General features: G+C 43.4%; 3 protein-coding genes across 3 annotated transcripts in view; 1 reads left to right on the forward strand and 2 right to left on the reverse strand. All coding sequences in view use genetic code 11, as the record gives it.

Annotated features, from left to right (window-relative positions):
• Nucleotides 1-9,238, reverse strand: part of EGR_02051 (Tetratricopeptide repeat protein) — a gene marked incomplete at both ends in the record, with an annotated part of 23,175 nt that extends 13,937 nt beyond the window's left edge. The window contains 14 exons of the mRNA XM_024491300.1: nucleotides 39-234; nucleotides 5,503-5,840; nucleotides 6,426-6,664; nucleotides 6,742-7,026; nucleotides 7,070-7,426; nucleotides 7,462-7,569; nucleotides 7,710-7,807; nucleotides 7,854-7,969; nucleotides 8,337-8,525; nucleotides 8,550-8,779; nucleotides 8,814-8,878; nucleotides 8,912-9,019; nucleotides 9,053-9,182; nucleotides 9,218-9,238. Of these exons, the coding sequence (XP_024354153.1) occupies nucleotides 39-234; nucleotides 5,503-5,840; nucleotides 6,426-6,664; nucleotides 6,742-7,026; nucleotides 7,070-7,426; nucleotides 7,462-7,569; nucleotides 7,710-7,807; nucleotides 7,854-7,969; nucleotides 8,337-8,525; nucleotides 8,550-8,779; nucleotides 8,814-8,878; nucleotides 8,912-9,019; nucleotides 9,053-9,182; nucleotides 9,218-9,238 (2,480 nt within the window). The remainder of the gene's footprint in view (nucleotides 1-38; nucleotides 235-5,502; nucleotides 5,841-6,425; nucleotides 6,665-6,741; nucleotides 7,027-7,069; nucleotides 7,427-7,461; nucleotides 7,570-7,709; nucleotides 7,808-7,853; nucleotides 7,970-8,336; nucleotides 8,526-8,549; nucleotides 8,780-8,813; nucleotides 8,879-8,911; nucleotides 9,020-9,052; nucleotides 9,183-9,217) is intronic.
• A 357-nt stretch (nucleotides 9,239-9,595) lies between these two features.
• Nucleotides 9,596-18,752, forward strand: EGR_02052 (Checkpoint protein HUS1; the record flags this gene model as incomplete). Its single annotated transcript, XM_024491301.1, has 15 exons — nucleotides 9,596-9,635; nucleotides 9,838-10,386; nucleotides 10,439-11,163; nucleotides 11,283-11,328; nucleotides 11,392-11,476; nucleotides 11,751-12,117; nucleotides 13,253-13,390; nucleotides 13,610-13,694; nucleotides 14,350-14,463; nucleotides 14,532-14,659; nucleotides 15,447-15,740; nucleotides 16,303-16,410; nucleotides 16,500-16,574; nucleotides 18,091-18,319; nucleotides 18,667-18,752. The coding sequence occupies 15 exons, from the start codon at nucleotides 9,596-9,598 to the stop codon at nucleotides 18,750-18,752; spliced, it is 3,069 nt and encodes a 1,022-aa protein (XP_024354154.1).
• Nucleotides 18,753-18,867: 115 nt separating this feature from the next.
• EGR_02053 (steroid dehydrogenase) lies at nucleotides 18,868-19,816 on the reverse strand (the record flags this gene model as incomplete). The annotated part of the gene is made up of 2 exons (XM_024491302.1): nucleotides 18,868-19,184; nucleotides 19,786-19,816. 2 exons carry the CDS (start codon nucleotides 19,814-19,816, stop codon nucleotides 18,868-18,870), a joined length of 348 nt encoding a protein of 115 aa, XP_024354155.1.
• Between the last annotated feature and the right edge of the window lie 424 nt (nucleotides 19,817-20,240).

Consider the following 20,240-nt stretch of genomic DNA (forward strand, 5'->3'; position numbering starts at 1 on the left):
TCGTGTAGGTAGTGGGGGGGGGGGGGAGTTAAGCTTACCTGACTAGGAGCTTTCGACAGGCAATCATAATATCCGACGACTCTTCAGCAGTTATGTGTTTTTGAATATCACCTATGACCTTACTGGCTTGTCCAAACGCAGCCAGCTGTCTTGAATAATCCTCCTGTAATTGGTGCACGGTGCCAAGAAGGATTAGTAGGTCTGTAGATCGTTGAAGGTCGGGGATGTCTGTGACTGAAGCAGGAGGCAACAATGGGAAATAGCGAATAAACTTGACACCACTTTCCTTAATGTTAACTGCACATCCTGGCTCATAGTTCTTTTAATTTGGGATTTCTAGAATCTCCGCATCATTATCTCTCTCAGCTGTTTTTGATGTAGCTTACCTTAATGATTTGAATGCACTTGTAGGGACCCGCGAAATGCAAGCTTGTGTATATCACGCATCTGCCTATCAGTTCGGTACCCCTTATTGTCCTGTCTCCTATTTTCCCTCCATCAAACGTCGGCTGAATGGATCCGAATGATGTGATTTCTGCTTGTCTACATCATGCGTCCACCCTAACTAGGTTTCCTCGTTAAAGTTTCCAGTGCAGCTTCTGTTGCCTAGCGTGTAAAGTGGGTAAGGGAAGGGGGGAACAGAACGCTTTGTCCTGAACCAAATATTTTAAACAAATTGGTTCAGGTGATGAGTCACGCAAAACAGATACATCATGTCAGGGAAGAACCTACATCCTTGATCAAAAAGAAATTTACGCGATTTAAGGCCAACTTTTCTAGAGGATTAACTTGTCAAGACCAACTCCTGATTATCCCAAACGTGGATAATGAAAAATTGAGTTTACATGTACAGCAACTGAGACGGGAAGATCGTGATGGTATGGTCGCGGTTGCCATTGTAAAGCTAAAAACTAGAAGCCAGCTAGAAATCCAGGTGTTTAGGCCTTCATCTTATCCTAGCTTCTAGAGGCAATTTGGAATTCAGGCGGTAATCTTATCCCTTGGGAGATGGTCGTAGGTCGTAGATTGTGATGGAGATCATGTCAGCAAATAAAGTGATTGAAGGAACTTTTTGCTGTTTTAATCAACAACCCACTCGCTACTTTACTCAAATGTTTGAACTTGCAATACACGTGACTAAATCAAGGGAAAGGATAAAGCTGAAAAATTGACGACTGTGAGCGATCTTTAGTGGAGTTATAAGTGACTTGAATGCTCAGAGGATTGACGAACTGGATTGCCTTATCTCTATCCATCTTGGAAGCAAAATCGCCCATAGCCTGAACAAATGATTATTGATGAGCAGTCATTGTAACTGTCGTTCTACTTCCCCATAGTTAGATAGCTACCTGAAAGACATCCTTTGCCATTCACTTAGGCCATCTATCATTTCAGTGTTGCAAGGAAGAAACCTTGAATTATGTGTTTTCTTAGTAAGTAAAAGTACGGACGTCGATAGGGGGTCTACATTTATAAGTGGTTTTATAAGGCATGCTTGGAATAATCCAGTAAATAACTGGTTCTTTCCCAAAAAGGAGACTACCAAAACGCAGGACAAAAAATGGATACACCTTTTTTCACTACTTTAAAGAAGGATGGTTGGTACGCGGCATGCACAAAAACAAACACACACACACACAGGCACACAGGGAGAGGAATAGTGGGCGAGGGCTAAAAAATACTTTATTAGCGCGATTCGCACCACATACCAGGACCTCGAATGCCATCCTATGGTCAGTCCTGCCCACCCCCTTCACTTGGACTCAATCGAGCGTGTACTGCCACAAAGCCGCTGATTTGGCATGTAGAACCAAGTCTTCCCTAACAATTGTTCTTCTTCTTGTATTACGCTTACGATACATCAAAAAAGGCTAAATTGTGAAGGAAAATCTTGTCTAGCCATAAATACCGTGCTGGAGGAGGGAAATCGACCACCTCAGCCATCTAACTGTTCTATCGTTCCAGTGTGAAACCACCTGTCATTGTTGTGCCATGTTTATACCATTCTGGACTCGCAAACTTTATTATCTTACTTGGGTCGAAAATATGCCACGTTTTTCAAACACTTTACACCAAAAAATTCTCGGTTCCACTATTTGGTTCACCCAGTTAAAATAAACTGCCAAAAAACACCTGTCATACATTTGTGACGCGGACCTTAGGGGAGAAAACCAGCAAATCAAATGCTGAAGTGTTTGCACAGTCACACAGGCTTTTTACTTGCTCATAGTTTGACCTTTGAGATAGTGATGTGCAGCCCTCCTCAGGCCGCCGGTGCTATTAATCTCTTACCTCCTCTGAAGGCCTCATGATAAGGCTATTTTCAAACTGACATGCATCGCACTGCCCCTAGAGCTGACAGAATCATTACAAACAATTCGAGAATCAAATTTGCTGGGTTTCTCTTTTAAAAGTAGAATATGTGGTCTTTGTTATGTACCAGAAAGCGTGTTTGGCTTTTTTGTACCAATTACGCGGCTACACAACATCAGTAGGAACAATGGAGAATGTGATTAACCACGTCTCTCCACTCGACGTTTATGTGGCACTGCAGCAATTCTCCAGCAAAGTAGATCATATTTTTGCCCAAATACCTCCAAACTTGCATTCTTTCTCCCTTCTCTTTTTTTCATTACGCAAATGCATGCTGTTTTTGTGACCCTTTTCGGTTCCTCTATCTTATACTCCACCCTAAATGGCTAACAAGAGTGCAAGAAAATTGGTCAACTTTGGCGTTTGAACTAATAATACACACGCTGGCGGTTGAAGATAGAGGACGGGTGGGAAGGTGCACCCAATTAATGTAAATCTGATTGACGTTCTAGCATTTCCTTCTTTTATGCTGTCCAGAAGCCATTTTCAGGACATTGGCCTTAGAAGGGGATCAATGGTACAATAAAAATGAGGCTTTGTGTGGCCGTGAGGAGCTGCATCCAAAATGTAGGACGGATTGTCTTGCCTTTTTCATAAATAAAAAGACGAAAAAGACAACGCATATCAGTAGCAAAAATAAGCAGGATAAAGGGAGAGCCGAAATAACTGCAATAGTTTAAAAAGGGAAGATGAAAATCAACATTACGAGGGCCTTAGAAGTTCCATGTAATTTCACGGCAAAGAGATATTAAGATTGTCAAGTGAGGAATTAAAATAACCACCAATTTTTATTTCTGAATGCTAAACCTTAATGCAATGAAAGAGGGAAATCTGCCGTGGATGCGAAAATCTGTGACTACTCCCAGTAGAAGGATTTAGAAGGACGTATGCCTTCGGTTACTACCCCAGTGCTGTGTTCTACGAGAACACTAGTAACTGAAGCGGCAATACCAGTGAACCGTCTGGAAAAGATCGTGACGACACCCGTGTGGAGAAGTCAACAAGGTGAAGATGGAATACCTCCTCCACTTCTCTGCTACCTGACAGAAGCCAGATAGATAAAGCCGGCAGCACTGAAGTAAGAACAAGGTGGCAAAGAAGAACAGACGTGAAGCATTACCCCTTCAGGGAACTAATTTAAGCATCATCCTTTATTAAATGACTACGATTTTAGGCCAGTGTTCTAACGAGTAGCAACAGACATAAGAGATGGCCAGCATATTTCCCTTTCCACCAATAGTTCCCGATCTGGGCGAAATACCAGTGCCAGTGGCCCTCAGCCCTTCTGAACGTCGGCAATGCATATTCTGACCTAGTATTATTTCTTCTTGCAACTCCAGAAAAGTCTTGGGGCACCACGAAAAATAAGGGCATTTCGAGAAGTTCTTTAGCTTTTGGTTTCAGCGTCCAAACGAAATTAGTCTTGATAGCGTGTAAAATAAACATATTTAATTTTTGATCGCAATATTACGGCTAATACATGCCTCAATGAATCCTAAAGTGATTAAAATTTAAGGAATAAGTTTTCGCTTTTTCCTTTGAAAAAAACTATTCATCACCGCGGAAAGTCCACATCTTATTAGGTCAACGAAGATAGGCAGTGTGTTCTACAACTGCTTCTCTTTTGGGTGTGATCAAACAGACGCGATTCCATGCGCTGCTGGACCATCATGAATTCCAGGATTTGTACGCTGACATTCTTCCTTTAATCTGCATGACCGTTAAGGCAACCCCGTACACCTCTTTTGATGGGTTCGTACCTGTACTAGATGTGCATGTTAAAATAGAACCACAGCACGTGGGAAGTCCATAATTGCTGTATTTTTACCAGTGAATATAACTATACGTAGCTCTTGGGGGAGGTTAGGACCTCCAGATAGCGATTATCTGTACCCAGGGGTTAGTAAACGCTCTATCTTTACGCAGCCGCAATAGGTTTGTGTGAATGTGTGATTTCGACAAAACAGTAATTGCCTAATCTTGGAGATTGGAATGAGTTCCAAAAGGAATAGAGCATAACCTCAATAGCATTCAAACTAATGTTGAAATGATGAGCTACAATAATGTTTTACAAAGAATTTACACGTTTTCAACCTGCGTTATGGATATGTGACATTTCGGCTTCCGATTCTGAACTCGGCGTCACAAGTGTGTGGCATATGTTCCTAGTCATTCTACTAGAACCGCTTACACCAAATGGTGATGCTAATAGACAGTTCATTTTGAGGTTTGAGGGGCAGTTGAATTGCGCATTTCAATAGCTGTGCAAATTTTCGAGTAATAATGAAACAATAAAGCATCTGGATGGCTGCGTTGGTCGTTTTCCATCTGAGATCTTCTGGTAGCAAATGTATTCAAACCAATTTTAGTCAAAACTAATGCACGATTAAAAAACTCTAAAATAGTTTAAGTCCTCAGCCGTAACACTAAGTCGTTATCCGATAATTTGGCGAATAGTTGGACTTTCAACAATACTACGAATAAAATGCTTAGCTGATGGAATATTGAATAAAATGGATGTGTTACAAGGTAAGCCCGAAAATGCAACCTTTCCAACACGTAAATGATGAATGTTAAGACTAATTTGTGGTTCAGGATATTGGGGGGAGGAAGTAGGAACTGTTCCCGCGCTTGGTAAGCTAAAGAAATAACACTTGAAGTCAGGACTTTAGTGCAAGCTAAAGATATCTACATACTGGAGCAGACAAATGTCGTATAAATATTAGGCCAGCACTTTTAGGAATATGTACCCTTCATCCAATACATACAAATGGCTCAGCATTAGCTTATTTTCGGTGACTCGATACTTACTTTACTGTATATTCAAGTTAGCGGGCTCTTTAGCCCCCGCAGTTCGTGCCTCCGTTTTAGGGCATAGCCTCTCAGGACCCAGCTCACACCATTCTTTTAAACTGCTCTGAGAATAAACATCAAATGAGCCAAAGTCGTGAGGATTTCAGTATAATTTGGTGAAACTCTATATCATATTGCCGAGAGAATCATTCAGTGCTCTTGTTATTCGGAGTATAAAGTGTAAATAGACACGTATGTCAGTCTACTCCTAATATATCCAAATCCTGACAAAACAATAGACGCTCAACTTCAAAATCTGGTGTCACCACAGCCTACAGGTTTTAATGCTCTCCAAACCAGCAGTGAGAATTTCCTGCGCCTTGTCCAATTGCTTCAATCGCACAAGAAGGAGAGTGAGGTCAGGCAGGAGTGGACTGTGACCAATCGGCGCACCGCGTTGAAGCGCTGACTCGTAGTAGAGTACGGCTCGCTCAAATTCATGCGTCATGACCAGTGCTTCGCCCATCTTGCTGGCCACTCGCAGATCCCCCGGCTCCCATCTCAACACCGACTCGTACACCTCGATTGCTCTCTCCGGCTGCTCCACCCGAAGGTACGCATCACCCAGAAGGAGGTGTGCGAAGACACACATGTCCAAGGTGTCGGCTAGCTCCCTGTTCAACAAAACAACTCAATATGTAGCATTTGCACTAACTCTGGCTGGAGCCAGTACACGATTTATTAATAACCGCCTGTAAAAGATATGTATTTCAGCGGGTCTTCCCCTTGTTCCCCAATCAACAGTGAAAAACCAAGCAATTAATTTAGCCGATCTACTATTCTTCATCCATGAGGAATACGAGTGATACGCCGATTCTTGCTGCAGTTTTGGCAGCGAATATACCAAGAGTACACAAACAACTTGTGACAATGCAAAATTGACCAATATCTGTCAGCTGCTGTTGATAAATTCAGCTCTTTACTAAAAATATTTAGGTGGATAGAGGAATCTCCCACTCCCACAGCGTCCTCCTATTTCATTCTTTTTTAACAGCACACATAGGTGTATGTTTGTTGTTGGTGCTGTCATTGGGATGGGTGGTAGTTATGGGGGAATTTCATGTCCTATGGTCGTCATATTTTATTCCCCCTTGGAGAAAGGAGTTTTCACACTCGACATCCCTAATAAAAGTGCAAACTCCAAGAGGTAGTCTTTTTTTCACTATTTTCTCCTACATAGCATTCAGTTTAAGGTGTACCTGTAACACGCGATATAAAGTTTCCACTCCTTCCTGTGATTAAGGTATACATCGGCCATTCGCTGCTTTGCTAAAATGTAGCCAGGTCTGTCGGAGGTGATAGTGCGGAGCTGCACAAGAGCAGCTTCCAAATTTCCCTCCGCCAAATCCATGTCAGCTGCTATAATAGCAAGCCTGTCCGTCTCCAATGTGTTGGCATATATTTGTCGCGCTTCTGCCAGTACCCGCCTAGCATCGCGCTACAAAGAAAAATATAAGTTGTAAATACACAGCACTTGTTAAATTTAAGTACACTGTATGTGCACAGGCAACCCACCATTTTGCCCATCTTCCGGTAGGCGTAGATCAACTCAGCGTATATTGTGATCCAAAATTCAGAGTAGTTTAATTTAGACAACGGTTTGGCTGATCGTCCCGGTGCATCGGGATTAGCTAATGTCTCACTGAGCACTTTGATGGCCTTTTCTGTTTCGCCGCCTTTAAGACAGACTGCCGCTCGAACGAGGTTGTTAAGCGGGTGATTTCGGAGATCAAAGTTATTACTTAGGCCGATTTCAAGCGCTTGCTCAGCCATTCGTAGATTCCCTTGGGAAAGATAAATCTGGTTGGAAGTTAAGGCTTAAGTAAATGAATTATTGACCTACAGTGGCCTGTAGAGCATGTGCATCGATACAAGTAGGATCGACGTCGACAGCGGCTTGACTGAATTTTAGGGCACTTTGTAAATTGCCCCTATGCAAATGAACACGAGCTAGGAGGTAGGTGGCCTTTTGGATACCTGGTGCAATCTCCAAAATTTGCAAAAGAAGACGCTCTACTCTATTTAGGAGCATTTGTTCATCGGGCCAAAGAGATAATAGCCCATTTTCTTCACTTGCTAAGAACTTGCCATCAGACATAATTAAAAGGGGTTGCTGTGAAAGAGTTAAATAGGCGTTTACGAGTTGCAACAAAAAGTCTGGATTGAGTTGAATGTAGTAATCCATGGAGTGCGGCAGATCCTACATACAGTTATTAAAGCCGAACCTTTTGGTACCTTCAATCTCTTGAAGTGCAGATCCGTCGCTTTGTCAAGTAGGCGCATTATTTCGCAATCCTTGCCCTTCTGTTTGCATAATAGAAGGGCCTGAAGATAGACAGTTTCCTGCAAATTCAAACCAAACAGGTTCTTTACTAAGCTACTCGACGATATCCCTTTTTTTACACCAACAAACCAATTTTGGTTCTCTATTTTGTCATAGACTTCAGGCCTGTCAGTGAGACTCTTCTACGAAATAAACTTACTGCTGACACCCCTATCGTCGGCAAAAGTTCATCCAGTAGTTCGAGTTGTAAGGCGGCATCTTTTATGTCTCCTTGAAGAAGTTGGCAGTGAATAAGACCTGAAAAAGGCATGCAGTTAAAACGGTGAAACGCGGAAACACCTACCGTTCATGCTTTCTATGCTTGATTCATCAATTTTCATGGCTTTCTTATAGTTATTCAAGGCTTCCTTTGTATGTTCAGTGGCTAGGTTAAGTGAAGCTGCGATAAGCTGGATAGAACTGCTGCCAGGGCATATTTCGAGAGCTCGATTAGTTAAATGACTGGCTTTTTTTAGTAATCGGGAATGACGACCACTCTGTTGTCAGAAATAACTTCCATTTGAATTAGAAACTTACGAAGCACAAAATAATTTTCGCAACATTCGCATAATGAAGCGAATTGTTTGGCTCGATTGCCGACAGCAGACTCATTAGTTTTTCAAGATCAATAAAAGTCTAAAGACCTTATTTGATTAAATTATCATCTACTTGCGCATAGTTTGAAGCTCGACAAAGAGAGTGAAAGACTTTGTATGTAGAAGATAATATGCATTGAGAATTGACCTCAATACAGCTAGAAAGATCGCTCAAGTTAGTCTGGGCATACCGTGATGCTGCTTCAAGTGCCCGCTCCCACTGATCCGACAGTAACAGCACGTCAACTTTCTCGGCAAAAGCGGGTAAGAAATTCGGAAACCGCATAATAATTTGGTTGAGTAATCTTAGTGACTCTGGCAAGTCGCCAGTGACTTCTGCGCAAATAGCAAGGCCGAATAGTTTTTCAACTCCGTCATTTCTAATGAAGCGGAAACATAAATACCTATGCCTATTACCCTGATTCATTTCCAAAGAAGTACTCAGCCGTTCTTTGAAGGTCTCTATTTGAACAATGGCATGAAGCAAATCCAACAAGATGTTTAGCCTATGTATTATATAAACAAATGCATATTTTACGATAAGCGACCCTTGTTTCATTGATTTTTCAGCAAATTCCTTGGCTTTTTCGAATCGCTGTAATGCAAAAAGACTAGCGCCAGCATAGTAGAGAGCCTAATGAAGAATGGTAATCTAGCCATTGACCAACCATGCTGTTTGCCGTACGCCTAACATTCTTCACCTCTGCATCAAATTCTTCAGCCTTTGCTTGATCTAAAAAAATCTCGACAAAATTTTGAGTACTACTTGTTGGAGAGATCTTGTATGCATGTGACAAACAAATAAGAGAAGCTAGTCCCAAGTCTTTGTCATCTTTTATCGAATAAAGCAGCCGTACAGCATCTTCACATTTATCTAAAAGGCGTTAGCAAAAAGTTGGTAGACTACCGCTCCTCAAATACATCAATGCTTGAAATAATAAAGCAGATTTCCCGAGGTTAGCCTTGTTGGATTGCGGCGATAGCAAAGTAGCAGCAACACCGCTGCACCCGCGTCGAAGAAAGTACAATATTTCTAGCTTACAAAGAAGCAGTTAGGAAAGTTATTTCAAACCATTAACCCTTCTTCAAGCATTATTAATAACTAGATGTGTTTTCACGAATAGTCCATAAAGCAAACACTTAAACGACTGTCAAGGTCACCAGAACTACTTAACGCTATTATTAAAGTGTGAATTCACTATAAAGTTGTTTAGGCCAAAAGCTGCGAATTCCTTTTTTGTTTTGAATGCTTTTTGCTGCAGTTCTGTTGACTAAGACTAAACCAATTAGTCTAGGTAACCAATTACTTCAATGGAAATGGCTAAATTGTTTAAGCTTACTTATTTTACTTGATGCTTTATTTATGCAGGTAAGTTTGATTGGCCTATTTTTGTTTTAGTGCTTGCGTTCCTTCAAATTTGTGGGTTGTGCACTTTGCAAAGGTAATGAGATGTCTGTGCCATCAGGTCGTGGGAAAGGATTGCTTCACGGTAATTATTGGTTAAGATATCACTCAGTCTTCTTTTCTCTGCTTTTGCTTACTTTCTTGGGACTTTTCTTGTGATTATTCAGTCGGCCCTTAATGCGAAGTTCAATCATGATCCGGTTCGTGGTTTTAGTGATCTAGTTTGTTCTGCCTTTATAAATGATCTTTAAATCTGATTTCAAGGAGAGTGAACTGTTTTCTTTAAGGTGTGGTGGCCTATGTGGATATTCGATCCCCTTTTGGAAACCCGGCTTTTGTAGTATCGCGGCGTCTAACATCACTTGGCGCAACAGTCGAAACAACTCGTAATGCCTACGTTACCCATGTTATCTTTCGCTACGGAGATCCCATGACTAAGCTATGGGCGGAAAAGCGCGGATTGTGCGTAGTAGCTCCGGCCTGGGTTAAAGCTTGTGTCCAACAAAAGGTAAAATGCCCACTCATTCCTTCACCTCTCAAGTGTCGAGTTCCGGAGGCTTGCTATTACTTGAAAGACAAAGAAGATGTTGACCTGGCAGACGACTGTAATCGCATCGCTTCTAGAAATGGTCCTCTTATGAGGGATGAACCGATGTCGGCTCCCCACTCCGAAGCTTCCCTTTCCCTAGGTTCTGCTATCATTTCCACTTCCATCCCCTGTTCAAAGACTCCACCAGGCGTATGGAAGTCTCGTGACGATCTTGATACACGCACCAAGAAGATGGACTCTTCTAGAAAAGAGACTCATGAAACTGCCTCGCTTCTACTCAGGCCTTGTAAGTAATTTCTTCGCTTTGTACTTTGAACTGTTTATGTTCTCTCTAACAGCTCTTAGTGGCAGTGGATTGTCCTCCCAACCCCAAACCCCCACTTCCTCTCCTATCGTCACCCTAACCAAGCCTCCACCGGGTTGGATGCGTCTCCCATCTCCACCACAGCAAGTTGCAGACCTGCCCCTTTTCCCTGAGGATAATGCCCCAGCGCAGGAGACTCAACCGCGTCTCTCCGACGTGATCGGCTCCACCACTCTTTCTCGCATGCCTCTGTCGCCTGACGTGCTTCATTTCGTCGTTCGCAACTTTGCCTCTTCTACCACGGCGATTAAGAAAAATCTTATGCCTAAAAGAGAAAAGCCTTTACTTCTGGCACCAGTCAAGGTGACGCCCAGTCAGGAGAGGAAGATTGTCAGCAAGACACCGACACAGAAGTGGAGGAGGAGGAATCCATTGGAGGGGCGCCGGTCATCACTACGTAGACAGCTCCTTAAGTCCCATGTTGATGCCTTAAGCGCTTCTGATGGCGTCACGTTGAAAGGAAGAATTCTAAAAAGTGTTAAGAGGGGGGATTCGGGGCAAATAACGCAGGGGAAGAAGGGATTGAAATCGGTTGAGGTGTTGCCTCAACCGAGGCGGAGGTCCCTGCGGCTGTTAGCGAAGGTGACTAATCGTGTTGGTTTGGCAATGGGCCCGCCCGAAACAGCCTTGGGCCCCACTTCGAAATCAGTCATCGTCGACTCGGAGATTAGTCTAAATTCTCCAACAGTGAACATCTGTGTAAGCGGAACTGGTCGGGATCTTTTAAATTGCTAGTAATAGCTCCCTCTCGTTTCTTTGTAATAAAGTGACTTCCCGAATTCAAGCTCAGATTTCTACTTGTATCCTTTGCATTTTAGTCTCCCGAATTGCGAAACAGTCTTGAAGATTTTATCAACCCGTATGGTATGTCTAGACGCATTTTCCGCTCCTATTTTACTGTTGCAATTTTAACCGTTTAATTTTCAGTTTTGAGGCCACGTCGCCATGCAGGAGCTTCGGTCTCAGCGCCAAATCGACCGATTGAAATTCTTTTCTCCGGCCTAAACGCATTGTGAGTCATGCAACTTGTGCTGCCTTTTTCTGCTGCCTTAAAATCACATACTAGTTTTGTTGCTAAGGTTTGGGATAAATTTGGTTGTGTTCCGTTTTGGAAATTCCTAGAATAGTGTGGAAACAATCGTGTTATTTAAGGCCCGTCCTGTTCTCAAATTGGACACTTATTTCATTTCCACCTCTACGTAGAAGTCAGGTCTTAATTCTTTTATTGGAACGATCGGCCTTTAAGGGCACTCATTCTAAAACTGCTAGCATCGTTTTTTGTCTAGTCAAAGACAGACCCTTATCGCACTGCTTCGCTCAAGCACTGAGCTCAGCAAGCATGAGGTGACACCCACACTGAATCGCAGACTCTGTGGCCGCGCTGATGTAAGTGATAGTCCCAATGACAAAAAAGGCCCCAAGGCTTCGGTGCTGGCAGCCATTCTCGGCACGGAGGCGGAGGCACCGGCACAGCGGTGGCGTCTGGCGGACATCTTCAGCACGCGCACCACCACCCACCTCGTCTCCACCTCACCCTTTCCTCGCACGATCAACCTCTTCAAGGCCGTCCTCGCCTCCATTCCGGTGATCGACATGGCCTGGGTCGTGGAGTCTGCGAAGGCCGGCAAGTGGCTCCCCTTCAGGCGCTTTCTTGTAAGTCTTCTCAATATGATATAAAATGTACAAGGAATGCAGCAATCCTCTTTGCATCCTGAATGACGACATCTGGGCAAGTACGTGACACGGGTACGGGCTATTAGCAATAGCAAAGGGTCGCAATTGCTCCTTGCTGCTGTGTGGTATCACTGCAATAGCATTCCACTGTTTTCAGTCCTTAATGTTGTCCTCTTAACAATTTCTGGACCCTACTGGTCTTTTGGGAGTGATTCGGAAGTTATCGAGAATTTAGTTTTCTGCTGTTAAATCATAGCTTGTGGGTGCACCCATTTGCCCAGTTCACTAGCTTTCGCGACATTCTCTTCTCATTTAGTGTACATCCACGCTAACTTTTTCATCATCACCCACGATGCTAAATACTACTGAAGGTTGTTCTCCGTAGGTTTCTCTCCATGCAATTTAGTCGACAAGGCCGCCTGTTTCTGCATTATTCAGAGTAGAGTCTTCCTTAATGTGATTCATTAGCATCGTACGCTTTAAATGTATGTTAGATGTGGCTCGTAGTATCTTGCACACCCTCTTTTAATCATCTGCTCTAGTTACCGATAACTTATCACTTAAAAATTTCACCATCCCGCTTGCCTCTCCTATTTACTCCTCCCTAGGAGTCCTCCAAAACTATTTCTTATGGTGTCTTTGGATGGTTGAAAATGGGTAGTGGATCTGTATTGCTTCCGCTACTTTGGATCGCTATGGATTCCAGTATCGTTTATCAATTACTATCTTTTATTGTTGATTCTTACTGCAATGACTAAAAAAATCTCCGTTTTAAAGTATTGAAGCTCGTAGTAAGGGTGCTGAATCCCTCTCGGCATAACCTTTTAAATAGTGCATGAGACTGGGTTTAACAGCTCATTATTCCACTCTGTAAGTTTATTTTGGAGGAAATTTTTCAGGCGCTCTTCGACTATGACGGACCTATATTCCACCGATATGACTCGACTCTAATAATCAAGTTCTTTATTTTCGCCTTTTGGCGGGGGTTCGTGGAACTTTAGCCTTTCCATAGTTCGAGTTGATTGTATGCTTAACCCGACTATTCGCTGTAAATTCCCTTCTATCATGGGACCTGGTCGTAGATGGAGCATTCGTTCTTACTTTTGTCACCCAGATCTCAGGGCTACCTCCAGCAAAGGCTGCTGCGAAACTGCAGAAGCTCTTTTCAACAGTTGGCTGTGTTTTTGTGGCTGCTGGCACCTCTCCCCCTCCTGCCGCTCTCAAGGAACTCATCATCATGGGTGGAGGTTCTGTGAGTTTCGAAATACCTCTTTCCACTTGAATGACATTTAAGGCAATGTCTAATTGCCTTGCATGGTAAAGTTTATTGGGGCGTATAATTGCAGTCTGGTTTGTACCGCATGCCTTGTAAACTACTACGTTTTACCATTCATTGCCCTTATTGTTCTGAAGATGTGTCCACCTGATGCGAGTGCCCTAACAAGGATGTTTGGTCCTTTCTTCCTCACAGGTATCCAAACGGGCAATCGGAGCAGAATTGGTTGTGGGTCAGAAAGATACCAAAAAGCCCAGTGTTTCCCCCAAATGGGTTCTAGGTTAGTAAATCACGACTTGCTGGATTCTTCTTGCGCCTTTTTTGCCGAGGTTGCCAGCGTATTCTTTCTCTTACCATATTAAGTTCTTGAAAGTATTGTTTTCGGGCAATGGTTACTTATAGGTTGTTCTTCACCTTTCAGATTCAATTCTACACCAGAAAGTACTGCCTTTTGCGAGATATCGGGTGATGGATTAATTTTTTTCTCCCTCCTTCCCATAGATATACAAATTTTGCTTTTACACGTATTTTGTATTGATGTGAATATATTTTATATGTGTGTACTAAAGTGGTTACTGAAATTGTTCTGCGTTCATTTTTGTTTTCTGTTTGCTTACCTGGATGACATTAAGTAGTGGTTTGGGCAGCTCTAAGGCTGTCTCCAATTGAGTGGGGTTTGTATGATGCTTTTGAGTGCTCCATCTTGATAGTCTTCCCACGGAGGACCTTTGACGTTGATGACGTCACAGTTTGGTAGTAATGATTGACATGGCATTCCCATTACCATGTTTGCCTTCACAAAAGTTGTGGTAGACCCGTTGAAACCACCTGATGTGTCCTTGACAGCCCCCTCAATTGTAAATCCATGCTCTTTCCATCATTCATCTTCGACTGGTTTAGGGCGTCCTTCACATGCTGCCTAACTGTTGCTGAAGTGAGCGCATCACAGACTGCCGATCAAAAGCTGCGGTTCTCTTGCTTCAGACCCACCTGGATAATGAAATTTCGAGTGCGATCCAATGACAGCGGATCGATCGACTACTTCGCAAGTAAATACTTTCTTATCTACATAGCAGTTTATGTCTTCTCTAAAGGCCGTCTCCTAATTCCCTTGCAGACACCATTCAGGTTTTAGCCGGTCTGGCCAAGAACTGCGTCCTCCGTATCAGGAAAGAAAGTATGAGCTTCATTATCCGCGAACGCAGTGCCCAAGGTGGTGCTGACATTTGGTGTGAGCTCGATCAGGTCAGTCCAGTCCCCTCCTTAATCATTAGGTCAAGTATGAGGCATCTAGTTTTTCGGTGGTCAGCGTCATGTTTTTCTTTTGAGTAAAGAAGTGTTTTGTCGGAATCTTACTTTCTCCCTAATAAATCCTACCGCATCATATAGGCTAGACAACTGTCAGGTTACCAAAAGGTCCGTGGGATTTTCAGTGGATGTCGTCGTAATGACTTGTTGCATATTGTAGAGACTTGTCAATCCATCGCTACGGTACACTTTATGGTGTTCTGTACAGCTTTTCTGCCATTCTGAACTCTCATGTGTCATCTATTGTTGGTTGAAGCAGATGGACGTGTTTCGAGCTTGTCTGCTTTGCGAACTAAGCGAGTACACCATTGGTGGTTATCCTCAAACGGTCAATTCAATGCTCACGTCACGCTTCCTTGTGTGTTCGTGCGCGGTTAATCACAGCTGCAATCGTCCACTTTGCGAAAGTTGAACAACCAAACACAACTCGAAGTTGGCAAGAAAGACTTCTCTTGAGTAACAGGTTGGACTAGGGAATCACTGGGAAGTAATATTTTTATTTTTTTTTAAGACGACACAACGCAAGACCTCCTACCGCTTCCTAATCCTTCGTGATCTTCCAAACTTCCCCGAGTGGCGATTGTCATGTTTACCTGTTATTGGTATTTGACAATTGGATGATTATATGCGGGATAGACAATTTGGAAATATGATATAGAATTTGAGGTGATTAAGGGTGCACTTTCTCTGTTTAATCATCCACTTTTCTCGTGGCTGTTTGCAGACAAGCGTCTTCTCCGAGTGCATCTGTGAAGGTCTCTCGCCAGAACAGGACGAGATCTTTCTTGAAGTCCTTCCTGAGGAAATTCTGCACTGCCTGAGGGGTATCAGTAACAGTGTCTCCACCAGTAGCACTGGTGGTGTCCCTACCTCCCAATCTCACACTACCGTAGGCAGCTCAGGCGTGACCCTGCCGCGAGGTCAGACCACTTTACACAACTTCGTTAGTACTGCACGCAGTCTCAAGATCAAATTGGTGCGACGTAAGACACCCTGTCTGGCGTTGGAGGTTGAACAGGTAAAGTGCTTGGATTTTTCTTTAATTTGCCTACTTTAAATGTCCTTTATTCGTTGGGTTCGGTGTACACGATCTGGTTTGTATGACGCACGATATCTTGTTAGCAAAGTCATCACAATAGCGATATTTCTGATTAGCCAACCGGAGGAAAAGGTCGTTCCTTGACATCTGACCAAGAAGAACAGTCGGAGAAGGTCTCAACGAAGACAACACTCAAGAGTCAAAGGACGAGGTAACAGAATGACATCGGTCTCTGTTACGCCTACTTCTCCAGCCTTCTGTAGTTCGATCGCCATGACTACCTCTAGAATCTCGTGCTTTATAACGTTGTCAAGAGCAACTTAAACTCTGAAGCCTCTTTCTTGGCCTAACATCTCATGCCGCCCCCTGCTAACGGTCTTTCATCTGTGCCTTTATAAAACTAGCTTGGCTTGTATGCCTCACAAAGTCTGCAGAGTAAACTCGACTGCTATGGTGTTGGTGGATAAACCCTCTACTAACGCTGATTACACTGTACACCGGACGGTTTGATAACTGAACCTTATTTCCTGCATTGATCTAGGCCAGCATAAGCGGTCGCTCACGAGCTGTGTGGCATTTTGTTCCTGTCCACATTCTTTCGCTTCGTTTGTGGTCGGACTTCGAGGAAACGCCAGATCCAGATTTTGATGTACGTTCTGCCTCTGCATCATCGTCTAGCTGTCTTTCTCTCGCTGCGGCCATGAGCTACACGTGACTGCCTTTCTGCTCTCTTTCTAGTTGAGCATCTTCCTTCCTCCCTTGAAAAATCTCCGACTCTTTGTGGATCGCATGAAGCACTTTGCAAGATTTCTTGTAAGCCTGTGAATTCGACTGTTTTAGTTCTGCAAATGTCTTTTGCTCTTTGACTGACGCATCTACTTACATAAGAAGCTCAGTTCCCCTTCTTGAGGTTCATAGACGCTAGATTAGTGGATGGTTGCTTGGCTTACCAATTTCATTTGGAGGGCAGATTCTGAATTCTGGGTGTCCATGAGATGTAGTTGCAGAAGTCTTATAACGTTGCCGTGGAAAGGTTCGTGTACTAACCCTCTGGTCTGCCATCATAAGTCAAATGAAGTGGAACTGATCATGCGACGAGAAATGACATCGGATGGTAATTTATCACCGCCACCGGAAGGCTTTCGAATCCAAACTAGGCTGATGTGTTTAGCTTTCTTCACTCATAAATTGCACTAAAAGACCCATTTCGGGGGCGTATCAGGTAACCGGATGAGCTCGTTCGGTTTTTGGTCTAGTCAGGAGGAAGTAGGTCTGGTTTTTATCCTTATAAGATGGCCCAATACCTCATGCTGCGAAACGTACTCGTTGGAAGATTTTCGCTCCAGGGTGGGGGTGAAAGGGAGATACTGCTTCGCTTTTATCATTCCCTTCTTATCTCTACCATGGATTGGCGCGTTTACCTGACGTTAGCCGATTACATAACCACATGCGAAGTTAACTGTAGATGAGGAGATTATAAACTGTGACATTGAAACCCCCGTAATCATCGTAACTGATTGACCTCAACCTTCAACTGGTGATCAGTACATGTGAATTACATCTCTGTTAGATAATGCACAAATCAGGAGGGAGCGAACGCCGTCACCGCCCTCTCTGGACGGTTTAAATATGAGCCATTAATTTGGGGTTTCTGGAAGGCCGAAATGAGACGTCTTCCAGGCATCCCTAATCGGAAATGGCTAGGGCTAAGTTTTTGTTTCACGGCTTCAAGAGACCAGCTGTTTCCTAGACGCGGGATTTGCAGCTACCTTCCATCCCGTTGGAAGTGTATAACAGGTTGTAGTTGATTATTTGAACAAATAAAATATTGTGGTTAGATTAGAATAAGGGAATATTTAACAATAAAAGCATTCTTCATTTCTTAGTAGTACTTTGTTGAACCAGCGAGATAGACATGAAGTAGGTCCTCAGTGCTTCTTTCAACTCCAGCATCACTTTAATGCCACCCAGTCGTCTGTCTGGATCTTTTCAGTCGTCATTCTTTTTTGTGTTCATTGTAGGCAGTTCTGTCTCGTTCAATTCAGGCATTGCTGCAGTACAGATCATGGCGTGATGCAACCCTTGGGATCTGGGTGCTTGCCAAATAGTTGATGCAGTTGTGAGTCACTTTGGAGGCATGATGACAGAGGGGTCAAAGGGGCTTGAGAGCAATGTAAACGACCCACATAACCATCTGGTTTCATGATCACTTTGCTTATCCGCTCAGGGCATTGGTTCACTCGTATTGAGACCTCAAAAATACAGAAAAGGCTCATTCGTTGAAATAAGTGCTTCTATCCGAGCCGGTGTATTTCTTCACTTCTTGCAGACAATCAGAGCTACTGGTGGTGGTGACCTCTACTTGGAGATCAACATGGAGACCCTGGCACGCGTGCGACTGACCTTTAGGGGACTGCGAGCACGTGACTGGCATGTCCCCGAAGGGGCGGGGGACAACCTCACCACCACTACCACCTCCTTTTCTGCCACCATCGATATTCGTCGATTTAGCCAACTTCTTTCCACACAACGCGTTCAGCCCAGTTGGTTCGTTTGCAGTAAGTCCCTTCTTGTTGTTTCGCTCATTGTCGACTTCATTTCATTTGAGTAAATGTTAGTTCTTTGTTGCGCATATTTGAGTGATCCAGAAGCCAACTTTTCATTTCGTCCATATTTGGTTACAATGATCTTTGGGAGCCTCTACCTTGCATATTTATACTGTCTTCGTTATCTTTTGATCAGAATTGTGGTTCTTAAGGTTCCAAGTAAAGTATTACAATTGATTTTACTTCTCTTCGTAATGTGAAAAGCGATTTTCTAGTCTTCTAAGAAACATTTCTGTACTGAACTTTATTGCCAAATTATCCCTTGGAAAAATAACGCTCAAAAATGGTCTTCCTTACAGACATTGTGCAAGATCATCTCATTCAATTCGTTATGCTGTTCGAGCACTCCCGTCTCAAGTACACCCTCCCCACTTCGCATATTTGAACTGTCCGCGTTCCTTTACCTTCACTGTTAAAGCCGTATTCACGCCATGCGTGACTTGTCCCTTGCACACATAAACAAAGTGATCGTTGTATGTGTAGGGTCGACTGTGTGCGGGCTAGAGAGAAGGAAAAGGGCCTAATGGTAGAACTGCAGTGATAATGAGTAAGAGAAGAGAAAGATAGGGTGTGGAAGTGGGGTTGCAGCCGGGCCAGTCATCACAGAAGCAGTAGAGTTTGTACATCTCCGTCTCGGGACGCAGTACCCCCATGGCCCAGAGAGCGAGTTCGGGACCTCGGAGATGTTGCTGAAGGTAACGCTGATTTGAGACGGAGTAGAGGCAGTAGCCGTGGCGACGCACTCTAGGGACGTCCAGTCGGATTTGAGTGGTCAGGAGAAGGTCACTAAGACAGCCGCGCGTGATCGTGATCTGGTCTAAAGGAGGCAGATGGCCAATGGTGGGAAGGACTAGTTTCAAGTCATATTGTCGGTTGACGGTTTAGAGAACACCAGTTAAATGTATGATTTGTAGAGGACCACATGGACTGTAGAAGGGGGTCGAGTGTTAAACGAGTAGTGGCGACATGGCAAGTTATCCTGCAAATGCTGCGCATGGTAACGGGGAATCGTGTGTTTGACGGTATTATTATGAAGAAAGAGGATGATACGCGACCAAATAGGGTTCAAGTGCACAAATCTGTGTCCGTCGTAATTTGTGGAGTCACCAAATCATTCATACCTGTTTTTGTTTACTCTAAAATGCGCCAAATTGAAGATGAGAGGAAATCAAATAAAGTACCTTAGTTTTTCTTGAAGTGGGGGTTGGGTAATGCGTTCATCTACATTGCATAGTTTTTAGTAATTGAAATATATTGCACAACATAGCCCTGGCTCTACAACTCGCCAAATTCATAAATTTAGAAGTACATTTAGGACTTCTGAGGATTAAATATATTTGCCTTGAAGAGGTAGCTAGCTAACACTTAAGTAAGGCTATTGCATGCAAATCACAAAAGAGCATTTGATGTTTACTTACCATTAACTTTTTCAATTATCTTAACACACATTTGCTCATAAACAGGTACACCAGAGCAGTATCTCCAGTGTTGGGTTCGAATATCAAGAGGTGGGCCACATCCACTTTGGGCGCTTGAACAATTATAGCACCAAAAATTAGAGGCCGAAACGAATGAGATAAGAAATGTGGTTTTGATGAGGAGTAGGCCCCCCGGTTTCATAGTACGCTGGGTGTTTGCTGCATACATCATTAGCGCGGTTAAACAAGCTTCCTGGTCCTTTTTCCGTGCATGATAAGCGTAATATACTGCATTATTTTATTTAACTTGATTAAGGTTTTGTCAAATGTTTGTGAGCTTGGCCGTACTTTATGCTTGTACTAACTTGAAGAAATGCTATATGTATAGAAATGTTGGTATGCTTTGGGCATTGTCTCAGTCGCGCCAAGAAGACGAGCCCACACAGTTAGCGTAC

Source organism: Echinococcus granulosus (genome assembly GCF_000524195.1).
Source record: "Echinococcus granulosus chromosome Unknown EG_S00009, whole genome shotgun sequence".
NCBI classification, from domain to species: Eukaryota; Metazoa; Platyhelminthes; class Cestoda; order Cyclophyllidea; family Taeniidae; genus Echinococcus; species Echinococcus granulosus.